The following is a 16928-nucleotide window of genomic DNA, read 5'->3' as shown; positions in this document are numbered from 1 at the left end:
TGGGAACTCAGTAGAGGGGGTTTTTAACTCTGACCCACATTACCCTAAAGCTCTGAAAATCTGATAAGATTAAAATTCAAACCCAAGGGGAAGGGGTAAGGCACCAAAGTCAAACTCTGGTCTCGCTTAAAGCTTTCCCAACTCCAATCAACCCTAAAATCAGCATAAACCCTAGACGCATCAATTTAAACCCTAAAATTTGGAATCAACAAAATTCATCAAGCCAATTAGTGAACAACTAAACTCCTCAAAACAAAATCAAAATAAATTCAAAATATTAAAACCAAAGACACTTAAACATCAAAATTAAATTATGAAGGCTCACTAAGCTTAATCCTTTTGGGCCAACCCTAATCATCTAAGGCTAAGCTTAACTACGAAAGCCCAACCTTTACCTTAAGCCCAAGCCATCATGGGAGAGCCCATGGTCCATCTCACATGACCCATTCCCTATGGGTCAACCATGAAACACACATAATCCAAATAACCTACCATGACACTACAACCTAAACATGAATTAATTAAAATAAAATTAAACAAAAAACAAGCACATAAAGATAAACCATGCACACTTAACCAAGGGGGCTAACACTTGACACCTAAGTCCAACTCACCCATGTTCAAACCTTGGAAAGCCAAACTCATGTAAAGGGTGAGTCAAACTAGACCAATTCTGGTCCAAGACACCCCACCAAAAGTTCTTCCAATCAATCCAAGCTACTCTCCATGCCACCTTCACCTCCATGGAGCAACCATGCTCAAGGCGTCAAAGATGGTGAAGTAATTTACCTGTACCAAAAAGCCTATGAAATCCTTCTGCTTATTCTCAGAGGAACCACCAGAGTCTCCCAAGCAGGCCAGAGCTCCCTCATGGACTCTCATGGCTATAAAAGGAGTTAACCAGAGAGCCTTGGAGACACCTCAAACTCACCAAACCCTCATTTAAACTCTCTGCATTCAATACCAAAGTTGCTCACACAAACCCTAACGGACACCTCCCACCATTTCCAAGCCATCTTCACCACAACACAACCCTAATTTCCCCTCTAAAATCTAGGACTTTTTATGTCCTTGACATAAACCTTGCCAAAACTCTTTTTCAACCCTCCTATAAGCTTCATAAGGTCCTACAACCTCTCTCCTAATCAAAATCCACTCTTCCCGCACCCTCTAACCTACCTCAACACCAACCCGAGCCATTTATTGGTCTAGGGCATTCTTAGGCCCAACCTCAAAGCATTTTGAAGTAAGGGGAAGCTTCGTGGCATCAAGGAGATCATCTCTGTCAAGCCCAATAGAGGCCTCACAACTTGGGATAAGGTAATGACTTGAATTCACTTTTTTTTTCTCTTAGTTTGGTCTCTTGGATAACAAAACTACAATACATGCCTACTTAAACCATATAGATAGGCTCGTCTCACCTAGATGAAGCTATAGGATCAAACCTTATGCGATTTGGTTGAGTGTAAAACGAGATTTTAGGGTTTAAGTGTGGGTGCAATATCGTTTTTCTATCCTGTGGGGATGATGGACAGACGTCATCCATTTTTTTGTATTCGAAACAGACGGTGGGGATCAGGCCTAGAAAGCGGATTGCGTAGAGCGGAGCAACAAATCAGATGCCACCTCAGCATCTGCATGTAAATAACAACCAACCATGGAGCACCGCACAGTCGTTCGATGCGTACGAGGAATGACGCGACATTGATGCAGCTAAGTAGGAAATTTGTGTTTTTTTAATTATTTAAATTCAAAAAATTTCTACAAGCTTTTAAAATTCATAACTTTGAAAATAAAAATCACAAAAATAAAATAAAAATACCCCGCACTCAGTGAAGAAAGAAAAAAAAATAAAATATTTAACTTATATTTATTTTTTAATTAATTAAATACCCCAGAGGGTATTTTAATTATAAAAAAACTAAATATGAAACATAAAAATATGAAATTTTCAGGAATTATTTCCTCCACCATCAGGGATATTTCTTGATTTTTCCAAAGTCATGAGATCTTCTTAACACCAAAATGTCTAGTTTTCCATTAAAATTATAATTATTTTGAAAAAAGAATTATAAAAAATAAATTAAAAATCATAAAAATACAGTATAAGACGAAAATTCAAAATAAAAATTAGAGCAACAACCCTAAACACTAAAATGAGAATTTTCAGCTCTGAAAACTTAAGAATAAAATTAGAGCATTAGGGGCAAATCTATAAAATTACAAATTTTACATTTTAGCCCAAATTGTCTTCCAAACTTAAATTAAACATAAAGATTAACTTAGAAAATCTTTGGATTAAATTCTAATGAAAAACATTATGTTAAGTAGGGAGGTTAATGTCATGACTACCCTTTTAGTTGTAAGATTACCTCACTCAACTAAAGCCCTAAGCCTAATTTGGATCTAATCCAATGTAGACCTAACTTATTTATATTTAGGTCTAACCCAACTTAGACCTAACTCAACCTAAGTGACTTCAAACTTAAACCTAGGTTTAGCCCCAATCTAGACCTAATTCAAACTAAACTCAACTCTAAATTCAACTCAGGTTTAACCTAACTTAGACCTAACTCAGTCTAAACTCAATTAAACTCAACATCTAAACTTTCATATTTACACATAAAATCAAATCTAATATCACATCAAAATAGCATTATTATCACTTTTAAAAAGTGAAATACTCATTTCATGCATGAATTTATAGCACAAAAGTGTTATGTATGTAGATATATATGTAGATACATAAAAAATGTGTGCTAATTTCTTTCAAATAGCAGAACAAAAAAAGTCCCTTATGCTTGTCAGCTCATTGGAGGCATCTCTACATCGATCAAGCCAACTCATGACACTTCTTGGTAGCACTTTTTTCCCATTTTGCATGAAGTTTTCAAAATTAAGAACTTGAATCATATTTACACATGGAATTTTATGAGTAAAAATTTTAATAGATGAGTCTTATTCAAATTATATTTATTTGATTTTCTTAGGACGATAACATTCATGCCACTCAATTTATTTGTATTTATATATTTTTTGAAATCTTTTAGGACATATGGTCATGTATTGTCCGTGTTTTCATATAACCCAAGAAAGATTGTGGAAAAAGATTATGACTATGTTAATAGAGCTTATGTTATTAACATTTTCTCTGAATCTTAGGGGGATGAAGAATAGTTTTTTGGAGGAAGGGTGGGCTCTGGGTTCAATTCAGAGACATAGTTGAGAACAACATACTTAGCCCATTCGTACTAGCTAAAGGACAAAAAAACTTTATAATCATCATGAAGAATGTTAAACTTATTTTTCAAATATATTGTCTCATTCATGAATTATCTCTTGTGCATCAAATTCTGGTAGACTATTTAAAATTTACTAGATTAATGATGTGATTTTAATTTGTGTTGGAGAATAGTAATTTTGTGCAAATATCATAGAGAAATAAATGCAATGAAGCCCTTACATCAATACTACTATATTGTGGAAAAATCATAATGATTTCGAGTATTATAAAATTTAAGCAACCAGTGTAGCATTTAAGTGCCTATGTAGAAAAGCCTTTATCCAATCACCTAGCTCAAGTACCCAAGCTCTAGACCAAGCTTAAGAATAAATTAAGTCAATACCCAAGAGCCTAACTAAGGCACCTAGGTGCCAAACCCACAAATAGAGAGATTAAAGCCTAATTGCCCAATCTAAGGGCTTAGAAATTAAAATTCAACCCAAAAAAAAAGAGCTATCACCTTGGCACCTCATCTAGGTGATTAGGCTCTAAAATGACTTAAAATAATAACTAAATATAAAGACTCGGGAGCTTAGGTAGTGCTGGGGCACCCATCCTAAACTTATAGAAATTTAATAACAATTTTTACTTATTGGGAGTTGAATTGATAATTTTGTAAGGGAAATTTACCAAATGACTAAAAGAACATTTTGCCGAAGTATTGGAGGAACTTTATATGGTTTCAAAGCAAACATTTTGAGTGGAATTGACAGAAAATATCAAGAAATACCATGTCATGAGAAAGAAGATGGAAGTGGAGCTAGAGGTTATGTTACTTTGTTATTTCTACTCCTCTCTTTTTTTTTATTCATCATGTTGCTTTTAATGTATTTTGCGACTTTTTATCCTATTATAAACAAAGAGCAATTTGAAGGGATTGGATATAGTTGAATGTTGCAGTTGAGTTTATTTATAATATCTCTTTTGGAGTTCATATTTTCTGATTTATTATGTATTATATTCTATGCTTTATTACTGATTTTTTTTGTTGCTATCAATCGATAATTTAGGAGGTTGGTACACAATTAAAATGTGAAGAATGTATATATCTTAGGAAAAATATTACATTGGATGGATCTTAATTATAGGGGACTATATTAAACTTATGTAATCCATTTGATGGAGGTTGCACACTAGTTAACTGAATATTTAAATAAGACTACTTCTAGAGGACTAGTTGTAAGGGTGCAGAAAATTTTCCAAGATGTGCTGCAATATTAGAAATTTGCCCTTATATAGCTTCAAACATCACAAGCTACAATTGAAATTAATGTTCCATACACATTCTCCATTTTTGGTGTGGCCTTACTTGAATCATTCCTACCGGTATAGGCACAATATAGATTTATAATGATTATGATCAAGTATTTAATTAAATGGATAGTGGCAAAGATGCTTGCTAAGATGACTACAAAATATTTTTAATTTTATATGAAATAAAATCATTTGCTGACATAGAATGCCCTAAGTAATCATCACTGACAATGATCAACAATTCTTTGAAAATACTCTAAATAAATATTCCAAAACCTAGGAATTTAACTAAAGTTGTCCTTAATGCATCACCCAAAAACTAAAGGTCAAGTCAAAGCCGCTAAAATACATATTTTTATAAACCATCACTTGAAGAAAAATCAAGTATTTTAAAAGGATACTTGACAATTTTGATTTTCATGTGTAGGATATTTAATTAATTGATTGTTTCATGATTTAATTTACTCTATTGTAATTCTCTTCCATTTGATATTTATTTATTATTTTACCATATAAGAATAAAATTTACATTTTTGGTATTATAGTTATATCATAGGCGTTTATTTAAGGGAGATATACTCTATTAATTCAGGGAAATAATATAATTTGCATAATATTTGCAATCAATTACAATGCTAACATTGCTAAATTGAGAGGTTAGGTCACCTAAGTATGTGAAAATATGTTATTGTTGAACCCATGAGCTATAAGTTATAGAAGCTTGACTTTAATGTTAACAAACATAAGAAAAGAGTCTTCTAATAGACAACAATGGGGGGTGGTAGTGGATAGCGGTGGCTAGGCCTGCCGACGATGGGTATACTGTGTTGGGGAGGCAGTAATAGCCAACGAGTGCAATTGCCGACTATGATAGCAACTGGCCAACAATTTGTGTGGCTAGCGGGAGGTTGGTGGATAGCGACGATAAGTTGCGGCGGGCAGTGGAGGCGATAATGCATGGGTTGTAATTTATAATTTATTTGGAAATCACCTAAATCCAGTGAATTGAGAATACAACCATTTTGAACTACTTGGTGAATTCCACATCCATCATAATTTTACATTCTATTTTATTTTCATCCAATCAAATGTTCAAAAAGTTTTAGAACACTTGTATTTGGTTTACTTTACACCACAAATATAGGGAACTAAATACCCCCTTACAGATTAATGAAAGCCGTGAACTAAATTAATTCTATCATATGACGTTGGTGTTCAGTATTCTATATTACGTTGGATTTTTTCTTTTCTATTTTTTTTTCAGTTGCTGCTCACATATGAAAACACCTACTGTTTCAAATCATATCACTAATACCTAATTAATTTTACTTCATTGCAGATTCCTCATTTTAACACTTCAATAAGCTACAATATGGCGCTAATTCTTTCTTCGTTTCTGCTCAAATCTCTACGGAAAATATACGTAAGACGTACGCAGCATTGCAGCGTTGCGTACATCAGGAGATTATTCAGAGGGTACAAGAGGAGTTGTATCCGCGTTATGCCCCCTGTAACTTACCTGTAACCTACAAATAAGTTCCGCGCTTCTGTAGTTCCGGTTGGTACAAGTTACAGGGAGGTTACAAGATATACACGGAGGTTACAGGAGGGTATAATGCGGATATAACCTCCTGTACCCTCTGAATAACCTCTGACGTACGCAGCACTGCGTACGTCTTACGTACACAAATATTTCCCAACCTCTACGACCAATAAGATAGATGATGATAAATTTGAAGCATCCATAAACCATAGTTAAAGTTTTTGACCCCCTGTAACCTACCTGTAACCTATAAATAAGTTCCGCGCTTCTGTAGTTCCGGTAGGTACAAGTTACAGGGAGGTTACAAGATGTATAATGCGGATATAACCTCCTGTACCCTCTGAATAACCTCTGACGTACGCAGCACTGCGTACGTCTTACGTACACAAATATTTCCCAACCTCTACGACCAATAAGATAGATGATGATAAATTTGAAGCATCCATAAACCATAGTTAAAGTTTTTGCAAAGGATATGGATTGCAACAAAAAAAAAAAAAAATCTTAGTTAAACAATTTTGAAAAAAAATATATTGTAATTTCTATGCATCATAAATTAAAAAATAAGACAATAATCACCAGACCCTCGCTACAATTACCTTATAAAATGAGAAAAAAAAAGAACATGTCAGAAACAATCATAATCTGTTGAATTTCCTGCAACGGCTCCATGAATTGCTTGATGAACAAAATTAGTATTAGTACATGCCGTTCATTCCTTTGGGTGAAACAAAGCATAAAACTTGGGGGAATAGACCAAAAAAATTCAGTCCCCTCAAAATATTAAAAGCTCGTTTATTTCTTTCAACTAATGTACATTACTTAAATATCAACTATTTTGTGACAACAATTTGTAATGAAAACAAAATGAGATTTCAAAAATAATAGGTTGACAAAAATGAGGAGAAGGTAGTTGTATCCACCCAAGTAGGAAAAAGGCCCTTCAATTTCCTTGTGTCATTAAATATATGCTGGTCAAGCACTGCAAGATCAACCCTCAATGCTTCAGAACTATTAGCCTGCAAAAAGCAACAATTGGATTACATTTACATAAATAACACCCAATTCCTATGTACTTTTAGGTATGTTATTTACATTTCTAATACCATTTTTTTTTTTTTTACATTTATACCATCCAAATCTGTCATGCCATGTAAAAAGTACCGCCATTTTAACATATAAGTATATGCATGTAAAAATTGAAGCACTTGTGTAAGATATGTAAATACATAAGAATTGAGTGGTATGAATGTAAACTTCCATGAATTAACTAAGAATACAATTATATTGAGAGTCTGACAACAAGAAGAACAACCTCATGACATGGAATATTTTGAGCCAGCAAATATCTTTTTCTTTTTAGGGTAACAGAAGTTGCAAACTAATAAGTTCAAAAGTGAAAATCAATGAAAAAAATGCTACAAAAAAACAAGGTTGTAGGGATGTATTCATGTAGACGAGTCAATTCGGCTAAAACTCTTCTCATTCCTTAGCTCAAGAAACTCTCTTATCACGCCACAACCTTAACAATGATGTTTCACCTTACCATAAATCTTATACATCATTTGATTTGAAAATACTGTTTTATGTTTTATGAAAAAAAAAAAAAATTATTGTTTGGAGTTAGTATTCAACAGAGAGCTAGAGAAAGAAGAAAGAGGAGAAAAAAGAAAAAAAAAGGGGGCAAGAGAAGAAATCAAGGGAGAGAAAACAGAAAATATATCATAATAGACAAAAAGAAAGTATTTGAGTGAGCATTTATCTGTGTGTGATAGTAAACGTCGGAAGATGTCTCAAATCTATTATGTGTTCTCTATTTTTGTGTTCATTTCTATTATGTAATTACCATTACATTTGAAGGGTTCTGTTTATTTTTCCTTCGTTTCATTTACTATTGCGAGTAGATGTTTTAGATTCGACTTATGTTAAGAAAAACAGAGGTAGACCTAAGAAGACTTGGGCTTATTGTATAGAAAATGATCTTAATTTATTAGAACCAAATGAAAATATGACACTAAATAGAACGTAATGGAGAAAAAAGATTCATGCAGCCGATCCCACGTGGTGGGATCAAGGCTTTGTTGTTGTTGTTGTTGTTGTTGTTCATTTACTATTGCCTTCTGGGCAAAGGCTCGAAGGCTTTTCACAGACATGGATCAAGTAACATGATACCTTGGTAACTAGAATTAACTTGATATGAGACATTACACAATAATGTATGTTAATACACTACTGAAGTTAAAAAGTGATCTCCTTGCTCTTAAAGATTGTGATTTGTGTCCTCGTTTAAAAAGACTGTTTGATATTACTATAGTAATCCTATAAAATAGAGTTTGAGAGTGTCAGTAAGAATGCAGAAAACCCAGATCTTTTTTCTTCTCGAAAATTTAGATACATACTATTTAATTCCTATTTATTTATATATTTAACACTAAAACTTCAATTTTTACATACCTAATACCTTACCCATGCATGAAAAGTTGTATTTCACTTTTTAAAAGTTAAAATGGTAGTATTTTAGACTTGATAAGAATTATTTAGGTGGTATGGATGTAAAAAGTAAAATTTAGGAGTTGCATATAATAAATACATAGGGATTGGGTGGAATTTATGTAAATGCGCCCTTTTTTTGGTATATTTAGGCATCCCTGGTTCTTAGGGAGGTCATTACGAAAATTTCCTAGGCTAAGTACAATTAAAAAAAGGAAAAAGGGAAGGCTTCCACATTAGAATAAGAGAGGACAAAGATAATCCATGTAACAAGATGGTTAAAGAGTTATTCTGGCTAATGATTCGTCACAGCTATCACAACAGTTCCAACAGACTATCAGATGCACGCAAACAAGCAATCATGTCAAATTGAAAAATGGGGTAATTAATTCATCAGAAGCACGTATGATCAATGATTAATAGCAACATAGTTCATGCGTAAAAAACCAAGATATATCTATTGATAAGGAGCCTACCAAAGTACCACTAGTTCAAATATATATATAATCGAGTCGATCAATGGCGTCGGCGGGCAGCTCTGATAGGGTTTCGCCCGATGGAGATTTCCTGTTTCCTTAATTCCTTCGTTTTCACATGTCACTTGTTTCGTTGGGCCCGACGACGAAGGGTCTCTTTGATTCCTTTGTCTTCGGCTTCGGTTTCGTTGTCTTCCTCCCTTTCCTGTCGCCGTAAGACTCTCATCGCTGTTACGAGGCGGGCGCGGCTTCACTCGTTTTCCTTCTTCGTCTGCAGCTGCGAGATTTTTCTCGCACATCGTCCTTCTTCGTCTGCTGCTACGGTGTAGGTCTTCGTCGCCCTCTCTGTCTGTTGCTGCGGCGACTACTCGTTTAGTCTGCAGTTCACAATGGGCTTTCCTCCATCCCGCTCCTTGTTCCCTGTTCAGGATTCAAAAATTGCTCTCTAATTTCTTCACTGTTCTTAACGCTACACCTCTATCTATTAGGGATGACTTCAGACAGATCGTATGCTGCCGCCCTTGCGGTTGTCCGCGCCTCAAGTATACCTAAATCGTGCTCTTTTCCTTTTTCGTTTGAGTGGACGCAAAACATCAAAAAACCTAGTAAGAAGAATGAGAAGTCTGCCATCTTTTTTACAGAAGCTGAAGGTATTCAACTTCATCCTGTCATCTGAATTTGGTTGATAAATTTCTTAATGGTCATCCCAAACCCAAAATATTCTGTATGACTATCCCAAAATAGAGCTGATTCGTAAGAAATTTGAGCTTATGCACCTTGTTGGGGAGTGAAAAATTGGACTTTCAGATGAAAGCACGTTCTTATTCAACTTAACAATGAAGAAGATTACACGTGTTTATTTGCTAGAAGAATAATCTAGATTGATAACAGAGCAAATGTGAAGATTTTAAAATGGTTTGTGGATTTTGACCCACAGACGGAACCACCAATCATTCCGGTTTGGATTCGCCTCCTTAGTATGAAATTTCATTATTTTACTCAAAAAGTGTTGTACTCTATTGCGTCAGTTTATGTAAGCCATTCAAAACGGACATTCTCGCTTTTAATCTTTCCCATCCACCTGAAGCCAGAGTACTTGTTGAAAGAGACATCACTTCATCCGCTTCTGAGAAAATTTGGTTGAGCACAAAACACTATGAATATTGACAAAAGGTAGTGATTGAGTTTTTTCTTTCGTATTGTCCGAATTGTTATTCCCCACCTCAGACAAAAAAAAAACAAAGTGCTCCGCCAGAGGTAGTGAATTCATCTCGTCATGATCAGCTCCAAGTTATTGACACTATTGATCATAAAAAAAATACCACTGAAAACGTCACTATCCTCGCAGGCAATATTTCAACCTTTCAGTCTCTACACAATATTGTAGCTCCCCTGACTTTGGAACCTCCTATCATGTAGAGGAAAAAAATTTGCGTACATAAGACGTACAACAGAGCTGCATACGTCTGTAACCTGCAAAGATTTCAGGAGGTTATAACCGCGTTATACACCCTGTAACCTCCCTGTAACCTACCTATATATGAAAATAGAAGCGCGGAACTTACTCGAAGGTACAGGTAGGTTACAGGGAGATTACAGGAAGTATAACGCAGTTATAACCTCCTAAAATCCTCCCTGTAACCTCTTTGCAGGTTACAGACGTACGCAGCTCTGCGTACGTCTTATGTACGCAAATTTTTTCCCTTATCATGGGGGAGAGGGAGATTCTTTAGACCCTACCTGTCCTAGAACCTATCACTGATATTAAAGGTGACAATACTTCTATTGCTTCACTACCTCCTCATCAGGTTGAGCAAGTTGTTAGTGTTACTCAGGCTCATGGGGATCATGATGTGCAACAACCTACACTTGCCCGACCACCTTTGGAACAATCCATTGATCAGATGAGTCAATCATCGGATGAGGAACGAAAGGTCTACACATCTAGGAGGAAAAAGAAGAATGGAGACCTACTTGAGCTCAGGAATCTGATGGATGATACTTTGATTACTTCGGGTAATGATACTCATCTTACCAATTTGTTAGCCGACTCTCTTCTGAGAACTAGAGGCAGATGGAGGACTAAAGTGGGACGTTCCTAGCACTTTTGCATCAGTTGGTGGCTTTTTAATTTTTTATCCATATATATCTTTGCTTTATTTGAGATTTGTGTGTGTTTTATTGTGTGAGTTGGGTCTTCTTTTAGGCCCTCTCATACAACATTTCTATATCTCATACAACAAGTTTATCAAATGCAAATATAGATGTAAAGTTCAAAATTTTTTATAACAATATCTTAAAAAAAGTCCTAAGGTTTTATAGCCTTTCTTCCACATCTCACGAAAATAATTAAAACTATTTTTATAAATCCTAAAATTTATAAGGATCATTTTGATATATATGTACATATAACTAATTATAAACATTCTTATATAAATCAATTTAGAGTTTAAATTAATTAACCTAAGTTTAACTGAATAATATTATAGTTTAGTTTATCAACCTATAACATTTTTAGTGGAATGACATATTTTTCCACTTAATCTTTCATGCATGGCCGATAAAAAACAATGGCTGTGATTTTTGGACCTCAAGGACAATATAATTGAATATAATAACTCTACTTTACACATTGTATTGATTTATAGTAAGCAAAGTCTCATTTCAATGTATCCCATACCCAGAAATTTGCTCCATTTCTTGCTTCCGTGAATAGCACAGGGGCAGACAAAAGGGAAAAGAGAAGGAAAGAAGAGGAAAGGAAGAAAAGAAAGAGAAGGATGAAAGGAAAGGAAGAACAGAGGAAGGAAAAGGGCAAAAAAGCTAGATTTTTTATTTAAAATATGGATTTATCATAATTCTTTGATGAATTGACTTTGAATCAGAGTTAGACAAATGCTTATATGATGAGTGACTTGATGTCTAATGTTATTCTGAAATAAATTGATCAAAACTTTTATTGCTAAGACAAAATCAATTTAAATTGTGGGCTTTGAATCAGAGCTATACCAACCTTTTCACATATACATTTATTTCGTATTTTGTGTTTAATAGTCAAGCCACTTGTCCACCTAAGCATTCTCATCTCAACAACATTTAATTTAGTTTTATGCTTCTCTTTTATGGGCCAACATTCCACGCCATAATTCACGGCCGGTCTCACCATCATCTCATAAAATTCTCCTTTAAGTCTAAGCATTACTTCTCTATCACATAAAAGGCCCGATGCATTCCTCCACTTCAACCATCCAACTTGAAACCTACTAATAATATCCCCATCTATATCACCATCACTTTGAACAATAGAACCGAAATATCTAAAACTTTCACTCCTTTAAATGATTTGATCACCCATTGTTACAACTCCATCACTAAGTCTACTACAACCAAAATTACATTCTATGTATTTAGTTTTAAATCTACTCAAATGAAGGCCTTTAGACTCTAATGTAGACACCCATAATTCAAGTTTATCCTTAACTCTTTCTCGTCTTATCTACAAGAAAGATATCATTAACGAAAAGCATACACCAGAGTACATTCTCCTGCAAATGTACAAATAGTGCATCCATAACAAAAAGATATGTGCTTAAAATCGATCACTGATGTAATCCAACTGAAATAGGAAAATACTTGGTCAATCCTCCTCTTCGAACACAAGTAACAACTCTAGTATACACATCCTTAATGACTTGAATATAAGTCATATCAACACCTTTCTTTTCTGAAACTCTTCAAAGAACTTCTGTTGGAAACTTATTGTAAGCATTTTATAAATCGATAAAAATCATATGTATATCCTCTTTACTACCTCTGTACTTCACCGTCAAATCTCTCAATAAATGTATAGCTTTCAAAGTAGACTTGGCCGACATAAAACCAAACTATTTATGAGAAATCTTTGTATCACAACTTAACCTATGTTCAGTTACTCTCTCCCGTAATTTTAATGCATGACATATTAAATTAATTCCTCTATAATTTGCACACTCTTATGCATCCCATTTATTCTTAAAAAGAGGGAACAAAATGCTCTTCCTACATTCCTCAGATATCTTCTTAGTTTTTTTAAATAATATTAACAAGTTTACTAAGACAAGAAATTCCCAAATCTCCTAAATATTCCAGACTTCTATTGAGATATCATTTGATCCTACTGATTTTCCACTATTTCTACTAATACAATGGTAAAAATAAAAAGTTTTATTTTTATTAAAGATATTAAGATCATTAGGGTCAATCATATTTTCAAAAACTTCAATGAAAAGTTCATCAAAATAACTCACCCACCTACTTTAAATTTCTTCTAAGAAAAGTATAGAATGACACAATATTCTGAGAGAAAATCATACTGTAATTTGTTGTTGTTTCTTTGTACAAGTATATTAATGCTTATTCTTATATAATCAAATTTTAATTTTGAATGTTATAATAGTGTATTGGTCAAAATATGCTCAGCCTTATAATTATGTCAAGTCATAATTAAGACAATAATTATTTCTCTTGAGTATTTAAATTTTGTATTAAAGTTGTTTATCTTGTTGCTAGATTATTCTGATTGTCTTTACAGAAAAAAGAAAAAATGAGGTTGAGGCAAAATAAAAGTTATATTCAATTTAGTTATCATTTTTTGATGTATAGCTGTTGTAAGATAAAAAAAAGTACTTGGATCCAATGTAGCAAATGAAGTTAATATTTTATAGAACAATATTGATATTTTATAGATGTTTTGTAGATGCATATATATGAAATATTTTTAGATTTCTTCCGCTTAATTGATTGGTTTGATTTTACTAGCTATGTGCCAATTATAATAATATGTTATATGTGTGTTTTAGGTCCATTTGTGTGATTGAATTTATCACTCACTCTATTCTGCTAAGATATCATTATAGTTATTGTAAGTAAATTCAATCAGCTAAATTGTATTCGTCTCTGTTATGTCCCACATTGATTTAGGAGATGGTCATCAATGGGGCGTGACAATGGATAACTTCAATGTCAAATCCATGTCTATCATAGTGAGATGATTTTTGCTTCCTCTTCCTCAAAATAACCTCAGCAACATTTAAATAGAGAAGAACATGGAAATATGAATAATCTCATTATTAGGATCTACATCCATCCTTCCTCGACCAAAATGGAGACAGTTGTTCTCAAGGAGAAAGCCTTGCCACAAAAGATAAATTTATTTCAGGAATAGGGAGTTTACCTCCAACCAAAATGTCCATTTTTCATGACTGCGTCCACTAAGTCTGCATATATAGGATGGCGGTCCACTGTCCATTGATTCAGGAGCTGCAGAAAAAAACTACTTTATGAATGCCATAAAAACATACAACAGCGAATAGGCCAAAAAGTTTAGTTAAATTAGAAATAATTTACCGGGAAGCTTGTTGTCAGCAAAGGACCAATTTGACAAAGGACCAGTAATGTTAAGCACTGTCACCCATACCTCTTTTAATGAGCTGCAATGGGCAATATGGAAAATGAATAAGTATCAGCTGTAGCATTATGAAATTTTAGTTGTATCTATAATTTCTAAAGTGAAAAGAACAACCCTAAGTTTAAATCAAGGTGTACTCTTCGAGATCGAGTTGTCGACAGTGAAGCAGATTCATCAACTGACAAATAAGGTAAGTAATTGTATTGTTCATAGACATCATCACGAGGAGCAGGAAACTTCAAGCTTCCTGAGAATAAAAATGCTACTGGGAATAGTGCCTGCAAAAGGAAGAAAGAAAATGGAAAGAAAATGAAACTTTTTGAATAAAGAAGCATGTATTGAACCTAGATGGATCTCTATTTTGGAGTAGCAGAAACAGAATACTTTGTGGATTTATAAATGTAATTCTAACAATTTATATTACTTAACATTCATCAAGCACCTAAAAGCAAGAAAGTTACTATGTTAAAATTAACCATTATAAATTAAGAATTTAGGAACCGTTTTAATTAAAAGTTACAAAAAAAATTTTAGTTAAAGCCTAATCAACTTCTTTTCCATGCTTGGGATTTAACCACATTTTCACCAACAAAACTTGGAGATTTCTTATGGGCTTGTTCGGAATCAATTTTGTTATTTTTTTAATTTAATTTTTAAAAACATGTTTATTTTGTGTGTTGTTGATATGTTTTTATTTTTTATTTCTAAACAAATTAACATATTTTTTAAAATATTCAAAAATAACATTCAGGCATTTTGAGTGTTTTTAAAAATAATTATATTTTAACAAAAAGGTTAAATATATTTTGTTTCAAAACAAAAAATAAATAAAACAAAATAAAAACAAAAAATAGAAAATAAAACATAAAAATGACCCCAATCAGCCCCTACGCTACAATGATAATTATTTGACAAAAAAACAGGAGATAAAGTTGTATCAAGTAAAAGACAAAAAGAAAAAGCAATAGAAATCATTTTATTTTGCAAAGCAATATGCTGAGAGGATTGGTAGTTGATAGATAGACCCTTATGTAGAAAACAATTTACATACCACCCACGAGCATTTTGTGGAATGATGATCTGCTTTAAAGGAAAAATCTGAACCAATGTTTAGAATTTTTGCGGCTTCTGGTGAATTCTTGAAAAGGAAAGTTAACGAATTGGCATCCACAACAGAAAATTCAAAGCTGGAGTCCACAATCTTATTTGCATCTGTCAAAATGAACAAAGAAGTTAGGAGGTCTAAAAATAAAGCAAATCATTTTGCACCATTACATGCCATAAGATCATAACGAAAACAGATATAAGCAACACACAAAAAAAAAACCAGAGGGCTATAATTTCTTTTACTTTTTTAATATAACAAAGAAAAATCACTAGAAAATTAATCATTTTATCTTTTTGACAAATAATATTTATTGATTTTCTACAAATAATGGATTTATCATGGTTGGGCATGTGTGTCTGGCAATGCTGTTACAAAAAGAAAGAAATCTGAAGTTCAGAGAAAATGATATCCAAATAAAGAAACTCCACAGTAACATTAGGATATTTCTAAATAATAGGGCCAAAATTTAAAGAACAAAAAAATCTCAACCTGAATAGAAATAAACATTGACCGATATAACATAAACACGATCACCGACATCAGCCAAATCCCAATCAAATCATATTTTTCATTCATTCATAATGAGTGTTGCGAGTTAGCTAATCCTATTCTTCAAAATTCTTTTCGAGCATCATCTAACCGCTAATGATACAAAAAATAGAACAAAAAAACAAGAAATTACAAAGAACTCTTGCTGACATAAAGATGATATAAAAAATAAACAATGGCCAGATAAGGAGACCATGATAAATATAAATCTAACTAACTTTTTATAATAGTTTGCCTGTCCTACATAACTCCCCTCGCGAAGCACTTTATTGTTGAGTGAAAGTGAAAATATGCCTAAATGAGCAAACGAATCAAATGATAAATGGTACTTCCAACGAACTAGAGAACACAACAATTAAGAAGAGCCAACAATTTGCTAATCGAAAAGGATACCCATAAATGAAGCAAAGTGAAAAAATTGTCCCATAACTATTTATATGAGACCATTTTAGTCCCCGAGTATATAAAAGTGCCAAATTAGTCCCCATATTATTTTAATATGGGATGAAATAGTCCCCATTAAGGACTATTTTAATCCTCATTAAGAGATTCTAGGAACAAAATTGTCATTTTTTAAAACTTTAGGGCAAAATGATCGGACCATCAACATCAGGCCACAACTATTATATCGTACCACCATCGTCGGGTAGTCGACACCACTAGACCACTGTCAATAGACCGACATTGAGCCACCACCGTCACTTTCAGGCCACTGTTGTCGGACTTCGCTATTAGGCTGCCATCATCGGACTATCTCCATAGTGTTGGACTGTCGGTGC

General features: G+C 33.5%; 1 protein-coding gene across 2 annotated transcripts in view; it reads right to left on the bottom strand.

Moving 5' to 3' along the window:
• Nucleotides 1–6733: 6733 nt before the first annotated feature.
• LOC110024828 (endoplasmic reticulum metallopeptidase 1) overlaps nt 6734–16928 on the bottom strand; it is a 71000-nt gene continuing 60805 nt past the window's right edge. For both annotated transcript variants that reach the window (XM_020724998.1, XM_020724999.1), the window contains exons 17-21: nt 15544–15704; nt 14607–14770; nt 14432–14514; nt 14259–14344; nt 6734–7099 (exon numbers count right to left, since the gene is read on the bottom strand). In XM_020724998.1, coding sequence (XP_020580657.1) covers nt 6956–7099; nt 14259–14344; nt 14432–14514; nt 14607–14770; nt 15544–15704 — 638 coding nt within the window. In that variant the 3' untranslated portion in view covers nt 6734–6955. The remainder of the gene's footprint in view (nt 7100–14258; nt 14345–14431; nt 14515–14606; nt 14771–15543; nt 15705–16928) is intronic.

This window comes from Phalaenopsis equestris, unplaced genomic scaffold, assembly GCF_001263595.1.
Source record: "Phalaenopsis equestris unplaced genomic scaffold, ASM126359v1 Scaffold000276, whole genome shotgun sequence".
In the NCBI taxonomy this organism is placed as follows: Eukaryota; Viridiplantae; Streptophyta; class Magnoliopsida; order Asparagales; family Orchidaceae; genus Phalaenopsis; species Phalaenopsis equestris.
The sequence above is the reverse complement of the archived record's forward strand: the minus strand, read 5'-3'. Positions and strand labels throughout refer to the sequence as shown.